This window comes from Neofelis nebulosa, chromosome 1 (genome assembly GCF_028018385.1).
Source record: "Neofelis nebulosa isolate mNeoNeb1 chromosome 1, mNeoNeb1.pri, whole genome shotgun sequence".
Lineage (NCBI taxonomy): Eukaryota > Metazoa > Chordata > Mammalia > Carnivora > Felidae > Neofelis > Neofelis nebulosa.
In genome coordinates this window covers 154194286-154209547 of record NC_080782.1, presented here as the reverse complement: position 1 = coordinate 154209547, position 15262 = coordinate 154194286, and the positions used below count along the sequence as shown (strand labels likewise).

Sequence of the window (15262 nt, the reverse complement as noted above, 5' to 3'; positions counted from 1 at the left end):
AAATATATTTTCTAGCTCAGTTTCTTTCCTTTAAAAGTGAATTATTATACTATTTACTATGGAAAATTATTTTGTAAATCAAGTGAACTAATTCAGGGAAAATTTTTATAAAAATTCAAAATGTTTCTTTTAGCAATTAATTTTTATTATTATTGAGTCTAGGTTTATAATGAAATAATGAATAAATAAATAAATAAATAAATATTCCATTCTTGCTCATATGCCATATTCTGGACTTGTTGGCTTATTTCAGATCAGAGACAATGAGATATGGATGGAACAAACCAAACAGCAGTGACAGAGTTCATTTTTCTTGGGTTTTCTAGTGTTCTCTATCTGCGGCTCACGTTGTTTGTGATATTTCTCACTGTGTATCTGCTCTCCCTCATGGGAAACACTCTTATTATTTTCATTGTTCTCACGGATGTCGCACTCCAAACACCCATGTACATTTTTTTAGGAAATCTGTCATTCCTGGAGATCTGGTACACCACAGCCACGGTGCCTAAGTTGCTGGCCACCTGCCTCGCACAGGTTGTTACCATCTCTGTTTTTGGTTGTATAACCCAGTACTACTTCTTTTTCTCCATGGGAGCTACAGAGTGCATCCTGCTCGCAGTGATGGCCTATGACCGGTACCTGGCCATCTGCAGCCCTTTAAGGTATTCACTTCTCATGAGTCTTCGGGTGTGCCTGCAGTTTTCAGCTGGATCATGGATTGGGGGCTTCATTGCCCCTCTGCTACCTACTATACTCATCTCCCATCTAAGCTTCTGTGGCCCCCAGAAGATCAACCATTTCTTTTGTGACTCAGACCCCATTTTTAAACTGTCTTGCTCTGATACATTTTTGGTGGAGGCCTTGGGCTACACATGTACATCTGTTGTGATTCTAAGTTCTTTCCTTCTCACTATGTTTTCCTATGGATACATTGTGGTCACAATAATCAAGCTGTCTTCCCAAAAAGCTCAGAGGAAAGCTTTTTCCACATGTGCCTCCCACCTCACTGTAGTCACCATTTATTATGGCACCATTATCTTTGCTTATGTTCGCCCTCCAGCCAAGTACAACTTCACTATTGGTAAAGTGATCTCAGTGTTCTACTGTGTGGTCACTCCATTGGTAAACCCTCTCATATACACCCTGAGAAACAAAGATGTGAAGAAAGCTTTCAGAAAAATTCTAACAAGAAAGAGATTGCTTTTGACCAGAAAGATGCAATAAATTTGAGAGATATTTTTAAATAATCAGTTTAGAATGGGTTCCCAAGTCACACTTGCAAACAGGAAGAATTAAAAATTACATATAAAATTAATATCATTTAATATGGACATTTTGGGTTAAATTCTACTAAAATAGAATTGTATAACTGCTCTGCTTTAATGTCAGTGCAATGCCACAGTGATAGAGGTAACTCAAACTTTCTATTCACAAGAGATTCACAACCAGAAAATAGCCTGACTTAATTCCATGTGATATTTAATTGAATGTTTTCATACTTTACACCTTAATAGTAGGTAAATAGTTGTTTTAATTAAATGATCCAGTGTTATACCATCTGATAGATGGGGTATTATAAATGTGTCAGTTTTTACCTCAAAATAACTCAATCAATAAATGTTGTTAAAAACATATGATGAGCTAGGGACTACATTTAATTGGTGTTTATATAATTGTGGATATAAACTGAAATAGATACTTATTTAGAAGACTTTGGGTAATTAACTTTTTCTGGATGATAGAAGTAGTAGAAATATATTATATTAATTTTTTTCTTGATAATACAACTGGATCTTAAGATATTAGCAGAGGTTGTGGGCACTTGGGTGGCTCAGTCAGTTAAGTGGCCAACTTTCAATTCAGGTAATGATCTCAGCTCCTGAGGTTGAGCTCTGCATCAGGCTCTGCGTTGACAATTTAGAGCCTGGAGCCTACTTCAGATTCTGTCCTCCCTCTCTCTCTGACCCTTCCCTGCTCATGCTCTGTCTCTCTCTCAAAAATAAAATAAAATATTTAAAAAATATATTAAAAAATAAATAAAAGGAGAAAAATATATGGACTTATTAAATATTTTTTATGTGCATATACAGGAGTGTTTAAAAGGAAAATGAAGACCCAAAGAAGCTGTTGGGACCAAAAGCTTATATATCATTTTAAACAAACAACTAAAACTTGTTGGGATATGCCAAGAACAAGGGCTTTGACTAGTATTAGTAAATTGTGGGTGAGTGCCCACCAAACCTATGGGAGGGACTAAAGAATGATTAGTGCCATTTTAGTAGGTTATTCCGACCTCAATAGCTAAACTGCAATAAGTGTTCTTGGGACAGGGAGGGCATTTTTCTTATTGGAAATATTATGATTTGCTTTTAGAAAGAAATGGAAAGTCAGAGAATCCTTCCAGCATCTTCTATTTCTCAAGTACTTTCAGCTCAAAATAATCAAAATGACCAAATGGCATTTGGGGGTAGCATATTTGAACCCCTCAAACCTGGAGATACTTCCTTATCCCATTAATGGTAGTAATCATCCCAAAGTAAAATTTCTTGGAAAAATGTATATCTAAGTATTCCATTTATGACTTTATTCATCCAATGGCTCTAACTACATTACTTATTTTATTTTCTTTTATTTTTTTTCTTTTCCTTTCTTTTTGTTCTTTTTTCTTTATTTTACTTTTCTTTTCTTTTCTTTTCTTTTATTATTTTATTTATTTTTGTTAAGGAAGCCAGAATCTGGGGGTGGTTTTGTGTATTTCGTAAAGAAAAATGTGAATCATTTAATCCAACTGCAATTTAAAGACACACAAAAGAAGCTTGCTTGGTCCATTCATTTATTTTAATTATATGCATTATTTTTATAAACTTTTAGAGCTTCCTTTAAAAAAACAACAGCAAATATGTTTTCATAGGAAAAGGGAACATTTGGTTATAAAAATAAGCATCACATTCCAGTAGGTAATTCTCATTAAAGCAGATTATCATGAAGTCTCAAAATCTGTGCTGCTGGAGATTAAAGAGTGAGATCATAAAAAAAGGCAAATGTGAGTCAGTGTACAATTATTTCTAACAAGACAATGTCAATACAGAAGTTAAAAATATTTTATTTTGTATATAAAACCAGAACAGAATTTTAAGAAATTTCATAGAATATAAAGGAGACAAGAAATATTTTATATAGAGAAGAGTTACTTAGAATTTCTTTGATGAATCTTGACAGTTTATTTATGAATACAGGTTTCACAAAATAAAATAACAATGTATATAAAGGTATCTTTTATAAGTAAGTGATTTCTTGATTAGGAAACTGTAATCATTTTTCTTGTTTGGCTCTAATGTTTCTTGTATAAATTAACTAAAATAAATATTTCCTGTAAATTTTGAAAGTTTCTGTGTAACTGATTATTTTCTTGTAAAACAAGCTTAAATTATGGAAGTTTTTATGTAAAAAAACTTAACTCAGTTGTATTCTATTATTATTAACAAAACAACACAGACACACACACACACACACATCATATGTGGTGGTGATGTGGGAAACAAGAGGCAAAAAAGAAGTAGATAAAACTAAATTTCTTTTGAGAAACAAAGGCAGAAAGAAATGTTTATAAAATTAAACATCCTTGTACCCTGCAGCCCATTGATAAATACTACAGGCAGAGTCAAAGATTTCTCCAAGAGCTCCCTACAGTTGATGTTCCCTCTCAATGTTAATGCTTTGATAGAGGGAAAAACAACCTTATCTTGACAAAAGCCAGGCCGCCAATCCTGTAAGTCGTCTTTAGCATGTGAAAATCCTCTCGGAAACTTACCCTCCTGTTTACCTATCCAAACTTCCAAGTATAACATCAGTCAATCCTCACATTTCTAGGGCAGCATTTTCTGCCCATGGATACTGTGCCCATGCATTAATAAAACCACCTTTTAAAAAATATTATTTATTTATTTATTTATTTATTTTTAAATGTCCATCCAAATTAGTTAGCATAAAGTGCAACAATGATTTCAAGAGTAGATTCCTTAGTGACCCTTACCCATTTAGTTCTTTCCCCCTCCCATACCCCCTCCAGTAGCCCTGTTTGTTCTCCATATTTATGGGTTTATTATGTTTTGTCCCCTTTCCTGTTTTTATACTATTTTTGTTTCTCTTCCTTTATCTTCATCTGTTTTGTCTCTTAAAGTCCTCATTTGAGTGAAGTCAAATGATATTTGTCTTTCTCTGACTGAAGAATTTCACTTTACCTAATACCCTCCACTTCCATCAATGAAGTTGCAAATGGCAAGATTTTATTCTTTTTGATTGCTGAGTAATATTCCACTATATATGCATACACACACACACAAACACACACACACATACATATATATCTTGAAAGATTAGAGAAAAAAGGGGGAGGGGAGAAAAAAAGGAAATCGTTTGAAAATTTGTAAAAATGAATACACTGAAGTAGACTAAAGTGAAATGATGGAAATAAATTAGAATTTGAAAAAAAATTACACAAAAATAAACAATATAGTAAAATATAAAGAAAAATATTTTAATAAAAATTAAAAATAATGTTTTTTTTCCTCAAGAAACATTCAAGAAAAAGAAAATAAATGAAAATAGAAAAAAAAGTAAAAAAAAATGAAAATTGAATAGATGGACCTGCTAACAGACTAAATACGACTGAAATTATTTTGTTTTACCCTAGAAGTCAGACTATGAAGAGCTTTATTGTCCATAAACTAATCAGGCCATGAGACTTCTGTTTGTGAAGAGCAAGATTGGCCCAGTTGGGCGGGGCTTAGTGTAAGGGCTCCGTTTCCACTAGATGGCGCTGCTATCCTACTGGGGGGGATTGTTGTGCTGCTCTTAGGTGCATATGTGTATGCTGGGGAGCTTTGAGAATGGCGTCACACCGTTACTCAGTCTCTATTGTCAGAACTCTGTTCTCCCCAATCAGCAAACGCACACCCATCCTTTGTCTTCAGCTTTTGTCCACTTCCCACTTTTACACTGTCCATGACCAAGCCCCAGGTAGTACCTCTCCCCCGAGTTTTGACTCAGATGTGGCTACCTTCCCCCGTCCCCCACTTCTGAGGGTCTGCAACTTTGACACGTTCCACCCCTCTGCAAGGATCTGAAATCATTTCAGATACCCCATAAATCCACCTGAAGACTGAGAGAACAAACACTACAGCTAAAGGGAGGGAAGAAGCCACATTGAAGCAGGTAGGAAATATGGAGATGTGGTTTTGGGGAGAAACAGATCTTGGGTGCTACAGAGAAACAGAGATATCTTGTTTGCAGAAAAAGGCCAGACAGAGAGAAGCACACAGGGTAATGCAATGGGAGAATGCTTTCCCAAGGGCATTGGTTGGGAAAATGAGAAGAGTTGATTTTTTTGTCAGTTCTTGCAACCAGGAAGACTGAAAGACTGGAGTCTTAAAGGTCTGAAGGCTTGGTTGGGATAGAACCATGAGAGCATTGCCCTACTCCTGGAGAGAGGGTGGGCAAACTACAATACACACTACATGGGAGCAGAACATGTAGAAACACCAATCCGAAGAGCCTCTGAAGTATAAAGGGGATAAATTATTCACTCTTCTTGGAGTGTGTCTCTGAGGTGTAGCAATCACAGAGATGCCTCTCCAAGGAAAAAGGAACGGGTTGTTGGACTTTTAGTTTTTTAATGTTTATTTAGTTTTGAGAAAGAGTAACAGAGTGTGAGGGAGGGAGAGGCAGAGAAAGAGAGTGGGAGACACAGAATCTGAAACAGGCTCCAGGCTCCAGGTACTGAGATGTCAGCACATACCCTGATGTGGGACTTGAACTTGAACACAATGATCATGACCTAGGCCAAAGTTGGATACTTAACCTACTAAGCCACCCAGGCATCCTAAGCCTAGAGTTTTAAAAGTCAGCAAAATTGGTTGTTCTAAAGACTGGAAGACACTCTGCTCCCTGGAGAAAAGGCAGGCAAACAATTGGAAGATAAAAATTATGGAAATAGCAATCTTCAAAATGCCTGGACCACAATGGGGAGATTATTTGCACTTCTCAGTGTGCCTCCTGGAGAAGCAATGTGCACAGAGGCACCTGTTCAGGGACAAAGGGATCAGCTGGTGAGTTTTCCCTCTCCAAAGACTCAGCATAAATGCAGAGTTGATTCCAGTAAACAGCACAATGCCAACACTTAATGCCTAGCTTGCTTATACCAATCCCACATCCCTGCACTCTGGAAGTACTGCCCTTCTCAGTCAAGCTTGTCTCAGTCACAGTGTGGTGGACCCCTTCCCCAGATGACCAGCCCAAGCCTTTGTCCTAAGGACATTTCTCAATCATAGAGTTCTGCAGGTCATCAGTTGTACTAGGAGTATTATTGGAGATCACCTAACAAGTCAACCAGAGCACACCTATTTAGAATTCACCACACTCTGACCAAGGACCAAACACTGTCCACTTCAGGCAAAGAGAGCCCCTGAAGATGAATTTCCTGAAGGATAGAGCAGGCAAATGCTAACATCAGATCACATACAAGGCACACAACAGACATCCCTGGTAGCACCAGGCCTAGATACTATATGACCTCTTCTTTATAAAAATATTACTCTTAGGAGCAAGAAACACGCCTGGCTTTTTTTTTAAACACAGAAGCATGCAGAGACTTAGACAAAATGCTAAGATGGAGGAATATACCCAAATGAAAGAACAAGATAAGATCATGGCCAGAGATCTGAATGACACAGATATAAGTAACATGCCTGATGGAGAATTTAACAAAACAATCATAAGGATACTGACTAGGCTTATTAAAAGAAATGAAGACTTCAGAGAGGCCTTTCCCACAGTCATGAAAGGGATTAAAAAGTCTGTCAAAAATGAAAAAATGCGGGGCGCCTGGGTGGCTCAGTCGGTTAAGCATCCGATTTCGGCTCAGGTCATGATCTAGCGGTCCGTGAGTTCGAGCCCCGCATCGGGCTTTGTGCTGACAGCTTAGAGCCTGGAGCCTGTTTCAGATTCTGTGTCTCCCTCTCTCTCTCTGACCCTCCCCCATTCATGGTCTGTCTCTCTCTCTCAAAAATAAATAAACGTTAAACAAAATTAAAAAAAAATGAAAACATGCAATAACTGAGCTTCAAAACAGATTTGTGCAAGGAACACAAGGAATGAAGAAGCAGAGGAATGAATAAGTGATATAGAAGATAAAAAATGGATAAATAATGGAACATAATTAAGCTGAATTTAGGGAAATAGCAAGTACATAAAAAGTAATAACATATTAGTATAGCAAAAGAAGAAGAAAAGAAAATTTATTTGAGGAAATAATATCGGAAAATTCCCTAACCTGGGGAAAAAAAGAGATGCCCAGATCCAGCAGTAGCAGAGAACTCCCATCAAAATCAACAAAAACAAGCCAACAACCACTCATGTGTTAATTAAAATGCAGAATATAGTGATAATGAAAAAAAATATTTTAAGTAGGAAGACAAAAGTAATCCCTAACTTATAAGGGAAGATGCGTAATGCTAGCTGCAGATCTCTCAATAGAAACTTGACAAGTCATGGGGCAGTAGTGGCATGATATATTGAATGTGCTCAATGGGAAAAATATATAATGAACTCTGTCTAGCAAGGCTTTCATTCAAAATAAGATAGAAAAAGAGTTTCTAAGACTAATAAAAGTAGTGGAATTTACCCTACTAGACAATCACTGCAAGTTATATTAAAGGGGACACCTTGGGTGGAAAAAGAAGGTGAAAAGTGAAAAACATAGGAAAAGAAAAGAGAGAATCTCCAAACACTATGACAAAACAAGTAATAAAATGGGACTAAATACACATCTATCAATAATTATTCTGAATGTAAATGGACTAAAAACTTCAATCAAAGGCAGAGAGTGTCAGAATGGTAAAAAAAAAAAAATGTAGTTATATGGTGCCTACAAGAAACTCACTTTAGACCAGAAGACAGCTGAATATTGAAAATCAGGGGATGGAGAAACAATTATCATGGAGAAGGACATCACAATAAAGCCAGAGTGGCAACATTTATATCAGAAAAACTAAATTTAAACCAAAGACTGTAACAAGAAAAGTAGGGCACAATACCATGATAAAGAGGTCTATTGAACAAGAACATCTAACATTTGTAAATATTTATGTCCCCAATGTGTGGCCTCAACTATATAAACAATAACAAATATCAAGGAACTCATTTATTAGATCATGCCATGTATATCTAATCTATCAAGCTCTTTTCAACAACCAGACAAAAATACATCTAGGATCTAGCATCATTTATATGATTTGTGTGTGTGTATGTGTGTGAGTGTGTGTGTGTTGTTTTTAATTTTTGAATTTAACTTTTTTTTACCTTGTTAATTCCTTTCTTTCCTTCAAAAGGAAAAAACAAAGGATTTTACCCCAAAAGAGAGAACAGGAAAAAAACAACAGCCAGGGACTGAAACAACATAGATACAAGAAAGATCTCTGAACCTGAATTGAGAATCACGATAATAATAATACTAGCTTGTGTTGAAAATAGATTAGAATCCCTTCCTGAGGAGATAAAAGAAGTAAACTCTAGTCAGGATGAAATAAAATATGCTTGTAACTGAGCGACAATCTCGAATAGACGCCACGGCGACAAGGATGGATGAAGCAGAGCCATGAATCAGAAAAATATGCAGCCAAGAATTCTTTATCCAGCAAGGCTGTCATTCAATATAGAAGGAGAAATAAAAGGTTTCCAAGACAAACAAAAATTAAAGGAGTTTGTGACCACTAAACCAGTCCTGTAAGAAATTTTAAAGGGCATTCTCTGAGGGGAGGGGAAAAAAATCAACAAAGAATAGAAATGACAAGAGAACGACACCAGAAACTCCCACTCTACAGGCAACATAATGGCAATAAATTCATATATTTCAGTACTCACTTTAAACATCAATGGAATAAATGTTCCAATCAAAACACATAGAGTAACAGAATGGATAAGAAAATAAGATCCCTCTTTATGCTGTTTACAAGAGACCCACTTTAGACTTAAAAACGTCTTCACATTGAATGTAAGGTATGCAGAACCCTCTATCATGCTAATAGTCACCAAAAGAGAGCCAGAGTAGCCATACTTGTATCAGAATATCTAGACTTTAAAATCAAGACTGTAACAAGTGATGAAGAAGGGCATTATATTATTAAGGGATCTGTTCACCAAGAAGAACTAAAAATTGTAAACATTTATGCTCCAAATGTGGAAGTATCCAACTATATAACTCACTTAATCACAAACATAAAGAAACTCATTGATAATAATACTATAATAGTAAGGAACTTCAAAACCCCACACTTACAGCACACTTCAACACTTACAACAATGGATAGATCATCTAAAGAGCAAACCAACAAGGAAAAAATTTCTTCAAATGATACACTGGACCTGTTGGACTTAACAGATATATTCAGAACATTTCATCCCAAAACAACAGAATATACTTTCTTCTCCAGTGCACATGGAACGTTCTCTAGAATAGATCACATACTGGGTCACATATTAGCCCTCAAGAAGTACAAAAAAGTCAAGATCATGCTGTGCAAATTTTCAGACCACAACATTCTGAAACTTGAAATCAAGGACAAGAAAAAATGTGGAAAGATAACGAATAATTGGAGACTAAAGAATATCTTACTAAACAATGAATGGGCTAACCGTGAAGTTAAAGAGAAAATTAAACAGTACATGGAAGCTACAGAAAATGGTAACACAACAGCCCAAAAGCTCTGAGATGCAGCAAATGTGGTCATAACAGGGAAATATGTAGTAATTCAAGCCTTCCTGAAGAAGAAAGAAAGGTCTCAGATACACAACTTAATCCTACACCTGAAAGAGCTGGAAATAATCAGCAAACAAAACCCCAGACCAGGAGAAGACAGGAAATAATAAAGATTAGAGCAGAAATCAATGCTATCAAACAAACAAACAAACAAACAAAAACAGTCGAACACATCAATGAAACCAGAAGCTGGTTCTTTGAAAGAATTAACAAAATTGATAAACCAGTAGCCAGTTTGATCAAAAAGAAGAAGGAAAGGACTCAAATAATTAAAATCAAGTATTAAAGAGGAGAGATCACAACCAACACAGCAGCAATACAAACAATAATAAGAAAATGTTACGAGCAATTATATACTAATAAAATGGGCACTCTGGGGTGAATGGACGAATTCCTATAAACATATAGACTATCAAAAATGAAACAGCAAGAAATAAAAAATTTGAGCAGATCCATAACCAGTAAAGAAATCAAGTTAGTAATAAAAAAAATCTCAAAAAACAAGAGCCCAGGGCTGCATGGCTTTCCAGGGGACATCTACCAAACACTTAAAGAAGGGTTAACACCTACTCTCTTGAAGCTGTTCCAAAAAATAGAAATGGAAATAAAACTTCCAAATGGTTTCTGTGAAGCCAGCATTACCTTAGTTCCAAAAACAGAGACGCCACTAAAAAGGAGAACAATAGACCAATTTCCCTGATGAACATGGATGCAAAAATCCTCAAGAAGATATTAGCCAACTGGATCCAACCATACATCACAAAAAATTACTCACCACGACGAAGTGGGATTTACACCTGGAATGCAGGGCTGGTTCAATATCTGCAAAACAATTCACGTGATTCCTCACATCAATAAAAAAGCACAAGAACCATATGATCCTCTCAATAGATGCAGAGAAAGCATTTGACAAAATGCAGCATCCTTTCTTGATAAAAGCCTTCAAGAAAGTAGGGATAGAAGGAGCATACCTCGAGATCATAAAAGCCATATATGAACGACCCAATGCTAATATCATCCTCAATGGGGAAAAATTGAGAGCTTTCCCCTACAGTCAGGAAGAAGACAAGACTGTCACTCTAGCCACTGTTATTCAACATAGTAATTGAAGTCTTAACCTCTGCAGTCAGACAACACAAAGAAATAAAAGGCATCCAAATCGGCCAGGAGGAGGTCATACTTTCACTCTTCACAGATGACATGATACTCTATATGGAAAACACAAAAGATTCCACCAATAATACTGCTAGAATTGATCCATGAATTCAGCAAAGTTGCAGGATGTAAAATCAACGCACAGAAATCGGTTGCATTCCTATACACCAAAAGCAATAGAAAGAGAAATCAAGGAATCGACCCCATTTACAATTGCACCAAAAACCTTAAAATACCTAGGAATAAACATAACCAAAGAGGTGAAAAATCTGTAAACTGAAAAGTATACAAAGCTTATAAAAGAAATTGAAAAAGAAACCAAAAAACAGAAAACATATTCCATGCTCCTGAATAGGAAGAACAAATATATTAAAATGTCAATACTACCTAAAGGAATCGACATATTCAATTCAACCTCTATCAAAATAACACCAACATTCTTCACAGAGCTATAACAAACAATCCTAAAATTTGTATGGAATCAGAAAAAACCCTGAATAGCCAAAGCAAACTTGACAAAGAAAACCAAAGCTGGAGGCATCACAAACCAAGACTTGAAGCTGTATTCCAAAGCTGTAATCATCAAGATATCATGGTACTGGCAGAAAAACAGACATTCAGATAATGAAATACAATAGGAAACCCAGAAATTAACCCACAAAAGTATGCCCAACTAATCTTTGACAAAGCAGGAAGGAATATCCAATGGAATAAAGACAGTCTCTTAAGCAAATGATCCTGGGGAAACTGGACAACGACATATAGAAAAAGGAACCTGGGCCACTTTCCTTCACCATACACAAAAAGAAACACCAAATGGGTGAAAAACCTAAACATAAGACAGGAAGACATCAAAATCCCCGATGAAAAAGCAGGAAAAGCCTCTTTGACGTCGGCCACAGCAACTTCTTACTCAACACATCTCTGGAGGCAAGGGAAACAAAAGCTAAAGTGAACTATTGGGACCTCATCAAAATAAAAACCTTCTGCACACCAAAGGAAACAATCAGCAAAACTAAAAGGCAACCGACAGAATGGGAGAAGACATTTGCAAATGACATATCAGAGAAAGGGTTAGTATTCAAAAATCTATAAAGAACTTATCAAACTCAACACCGAAAAAACAAGTAATTCAGTGAAGAAAAGGGCAAATGACATGAACAGACACTTTTTCAAAGAAGGCAAGCAGATGACAACCAACACACGAAAACTTTCTCAACATCACTCATCATCAGGGAAATACAGATCAAAACCTTGATGAGATACAACCTCACACCTGTCAGAATGGCTAACATTAACAACTCACACAACAACAGAGGATGTGGAGAAAGAGGATCTCTTTTGCACTGCTGGTGGGAATGCAAAAAGGTACAGCCACTCTGGAAAAAAGCATAAAGTTTCCTCAAAAAATTAAAAATAGAACTTACCCTATGAACCAGCAGTTGCATTACTAGCTATTTATTCAAGGAATACAGGTATGCTGTTTCAAAGGGGCATGTGCATCGCAATGTTTATAGCAATAATATCAACACTAGCCAAAGTATGGGAGAGCCCAAATGCACATCGGTGTAAAAATGGATAAAGGTGTGGTATATATATATCCAATGGAGTATTACTCAGTGATCAGAAAGAATGAAATCTTGCCATTTGCAGCTACATGGATGGAACTAGAGGGTATTAAGCTAAGCGAAATTAGTCAGAGAAAGACAAATATCATAACTTCACTCATCTGAGGACTTTAAGATACAAAAGAGATGAATATAAATGAAGCAACACAAAAATACTATAAAAACAGGGATGGGGACAAACATAAGAGACTTTTAAATATAGACCAGAAACAGAGGTTTGCTGGTGGTTTGAGGGAGGGGGGATGGGCTAAATGGGTAAGGGACATTAAGGAATCTACTCCTGAAATCATTGTTGCACTATACACTGACTAACTTGGATGTAAATTAAAAAATAATAATAATTAAATTACTTAAAAAAGAGAGGAAGAAAACAAACTGAATGTTATTGGAGAGAGGTGAGTTGGAGATTGGCTAGATTGGTGATGGGTATTAAGGATGGCAATTGTGATGAGAACTGGGTGTTATATGTAATTGATGAATCACTGTATTCTCCTGAAACCAATATCGCACTGTATGTTACCTAACTACATTTTAGAAAAAAGAAAAAAAAAAGAAAAAGAAATGGGCAGAAGACTTAAATAGACATTTTTCCAAAGGAGATTTACAGATGGCCAATAGAAAAATGGAAAGATGCTCAACATCACTCATTATCAGGGGATACAAATCAAAACTTCAATTAAATTCCACCTTACACTTGTCAGAATGGTAAAATTAACAGCACAAAAACAACAGGTGTTTCTGAGGGTGAGGGTAAAATGAACACTCTCACACTGCTGATGGGATTACAAATTGGTGCAGCCACTCTGGAAAACAGAGTTAATACTAGAACTACCCTATAATCCAGCAATTTTAGTACTAAGTATTTACCTAAAAGATACAAAAACAATAACTCAGAGGGACACATGCACCCTGAGTGCTTATAGAAGCATTACCAACAATACCCAAATTATGGAAACAGACCAACTGTCCATTGACTGATGAAGGGATAAAGATGTGGTATATACCCAGCCATGAAAAAGAATGAAATTTTGCCATTTTCAATGATGTGGATGGAGCTAGAGAAGATTATTCTAAGTGAAATAAGCCAGGCACAAGAAGACAAATACCCTATGATTTCACTCATATGTGGAATTAAAGAAAAAAGTGAACATAGTGGGAGAGGGAAAGAATAGAAAACCAAGAAATAGACTCTTAACTATATTGAACAAACTCTTACCAGATGGGAGGCAGGTGGAAGATAGGTTACATAGGTGATGGGGATTAAGGAGGGCACTTGTGATGAGCACCAGGTATTGAATTACTAAATTCTACACCTGAAACTAATATTACACTCTGTTAACTAACTGGAATTCAGATAAAATTTGAAGGAGAAAAATAAAATATTATGAAACTGAATCCAATAATGTATCAAAAAATCATTCACGATAGTCAATTGGCATTTTTTCCCCTGAGATGCAAGTGTATTTCAATATTCACACGTCAATCAACACACAACATGATGTCAAAATTTAAGGATAGAAACCATATGATTAGTTCAGTAGATGCAGAAAAATCATTTAACAAAGTAAAGCATCTATTCATGATGAAAACTCTCAACAGAGGAGGTTTAGAGGGAACATACATCAGTAGAGTAAAGGTAATGTATGAAAAACTGAGAGGTAGCATCATACTAAAAGGTATGATGGTAAGACTCCACTAGAAGACTGCTAGAATTGATAAATAAAGTTAGTAAAATCACCAGATATAAAATCAATATACAGAAATATGTTGTATTTCTATAGGCTAATATTGTAGTAGTAGAAAGATAACAATCCCATTTACAATTGCAACAAAAATATTGTAATACCTAGGAGTGAAACATATCCAAGGAGGTGAAATGATTGTATGTGATAACAATAAAACATTGATGGATAAATTGAAGATGACACAAAGGAATAGTAAGATATTCCATGCTCATGGGTTGGAGGAAGACACATTATTAAAATATCTGTACTACTTAATGCAAACTACGGATTTATCGTGTTTCCTATCACAATACAAGCAATATTTTCCACAGTCCTAGAACAAATAACCCTGAAACGTGTATGGATCCACAAAGTATCTTAAATAGCCAAAACAATCTTGAAAAAAAAATAACAGAATTGGAGATATCACAACCTCAGATTTCAGGATATACTACAAAGCTATAGTAATGAAAATAGTATGATTCTGGTAGTAAAATAGATACAAAAATCAATAGAACAAAATAGAACCCACAAGTACACCCAAGATTGTATGGTCCATTAATCTTCAATAAAGAGAAATGAATATCCAATAGAAAAATATAGTATCTCGGGGCGCCTGGGTGGCTCAGTCGGTTGAGCACCGACTTCAACTCAGGTCATGATCTCGCGGTCCGTGAGTTCGAGCCCCGCGTCGGGCTCTGTGCTGACAGCTCAGAGCCTGGAGCCTGTTTCAGACTCTGTGTCTCCTTCTCTCTCTGACCCTCCCCCATTCATGCTCTGTCTCTCTCTGTCCCAAAAATAAATAAACCTAAAAAAATTAAAAAAAAAAAGAAGAATATAGTATCTTGAAGAAATAGTGTTTAAAGAAACTGGACATATGCCAGAAAAGCAAAACAAAACAAACAAAGAAAACTTGACCACTTCCTTACATCATACTAAAA

At 36.0% G+C, this 15262-nt stretch overlaps 1 protein-coding gene across 1 annotated transcript; it reads left to right on the top strand.

Annotated features, from left to right (window-relative positions):
- Positions 1–270: 270 nt before the first annotated feature.
- On the top strand, positions 271–1224 carry LOC131518523 (olfactory receptor 6F1-like). Its single transcript, XM_058740844.1, has one exon. It carries the CDS (start codon positions 271–273, stop codon positions 1222–1224), a length of 954 nt encoding a protein of 317 aa, XP_058596827.1.
- Positions 1225–15262: the final 14038 nt, after the last annotated feature.

Coding starts and splice junctions, on each gene's coding strand:
- LOC131518523 (XM_058740844.1), top strand. CDS start 271: ATGGATGGAACAAACCAAACAGCAGTGACAGAGTTCATTTTTCTTGGG.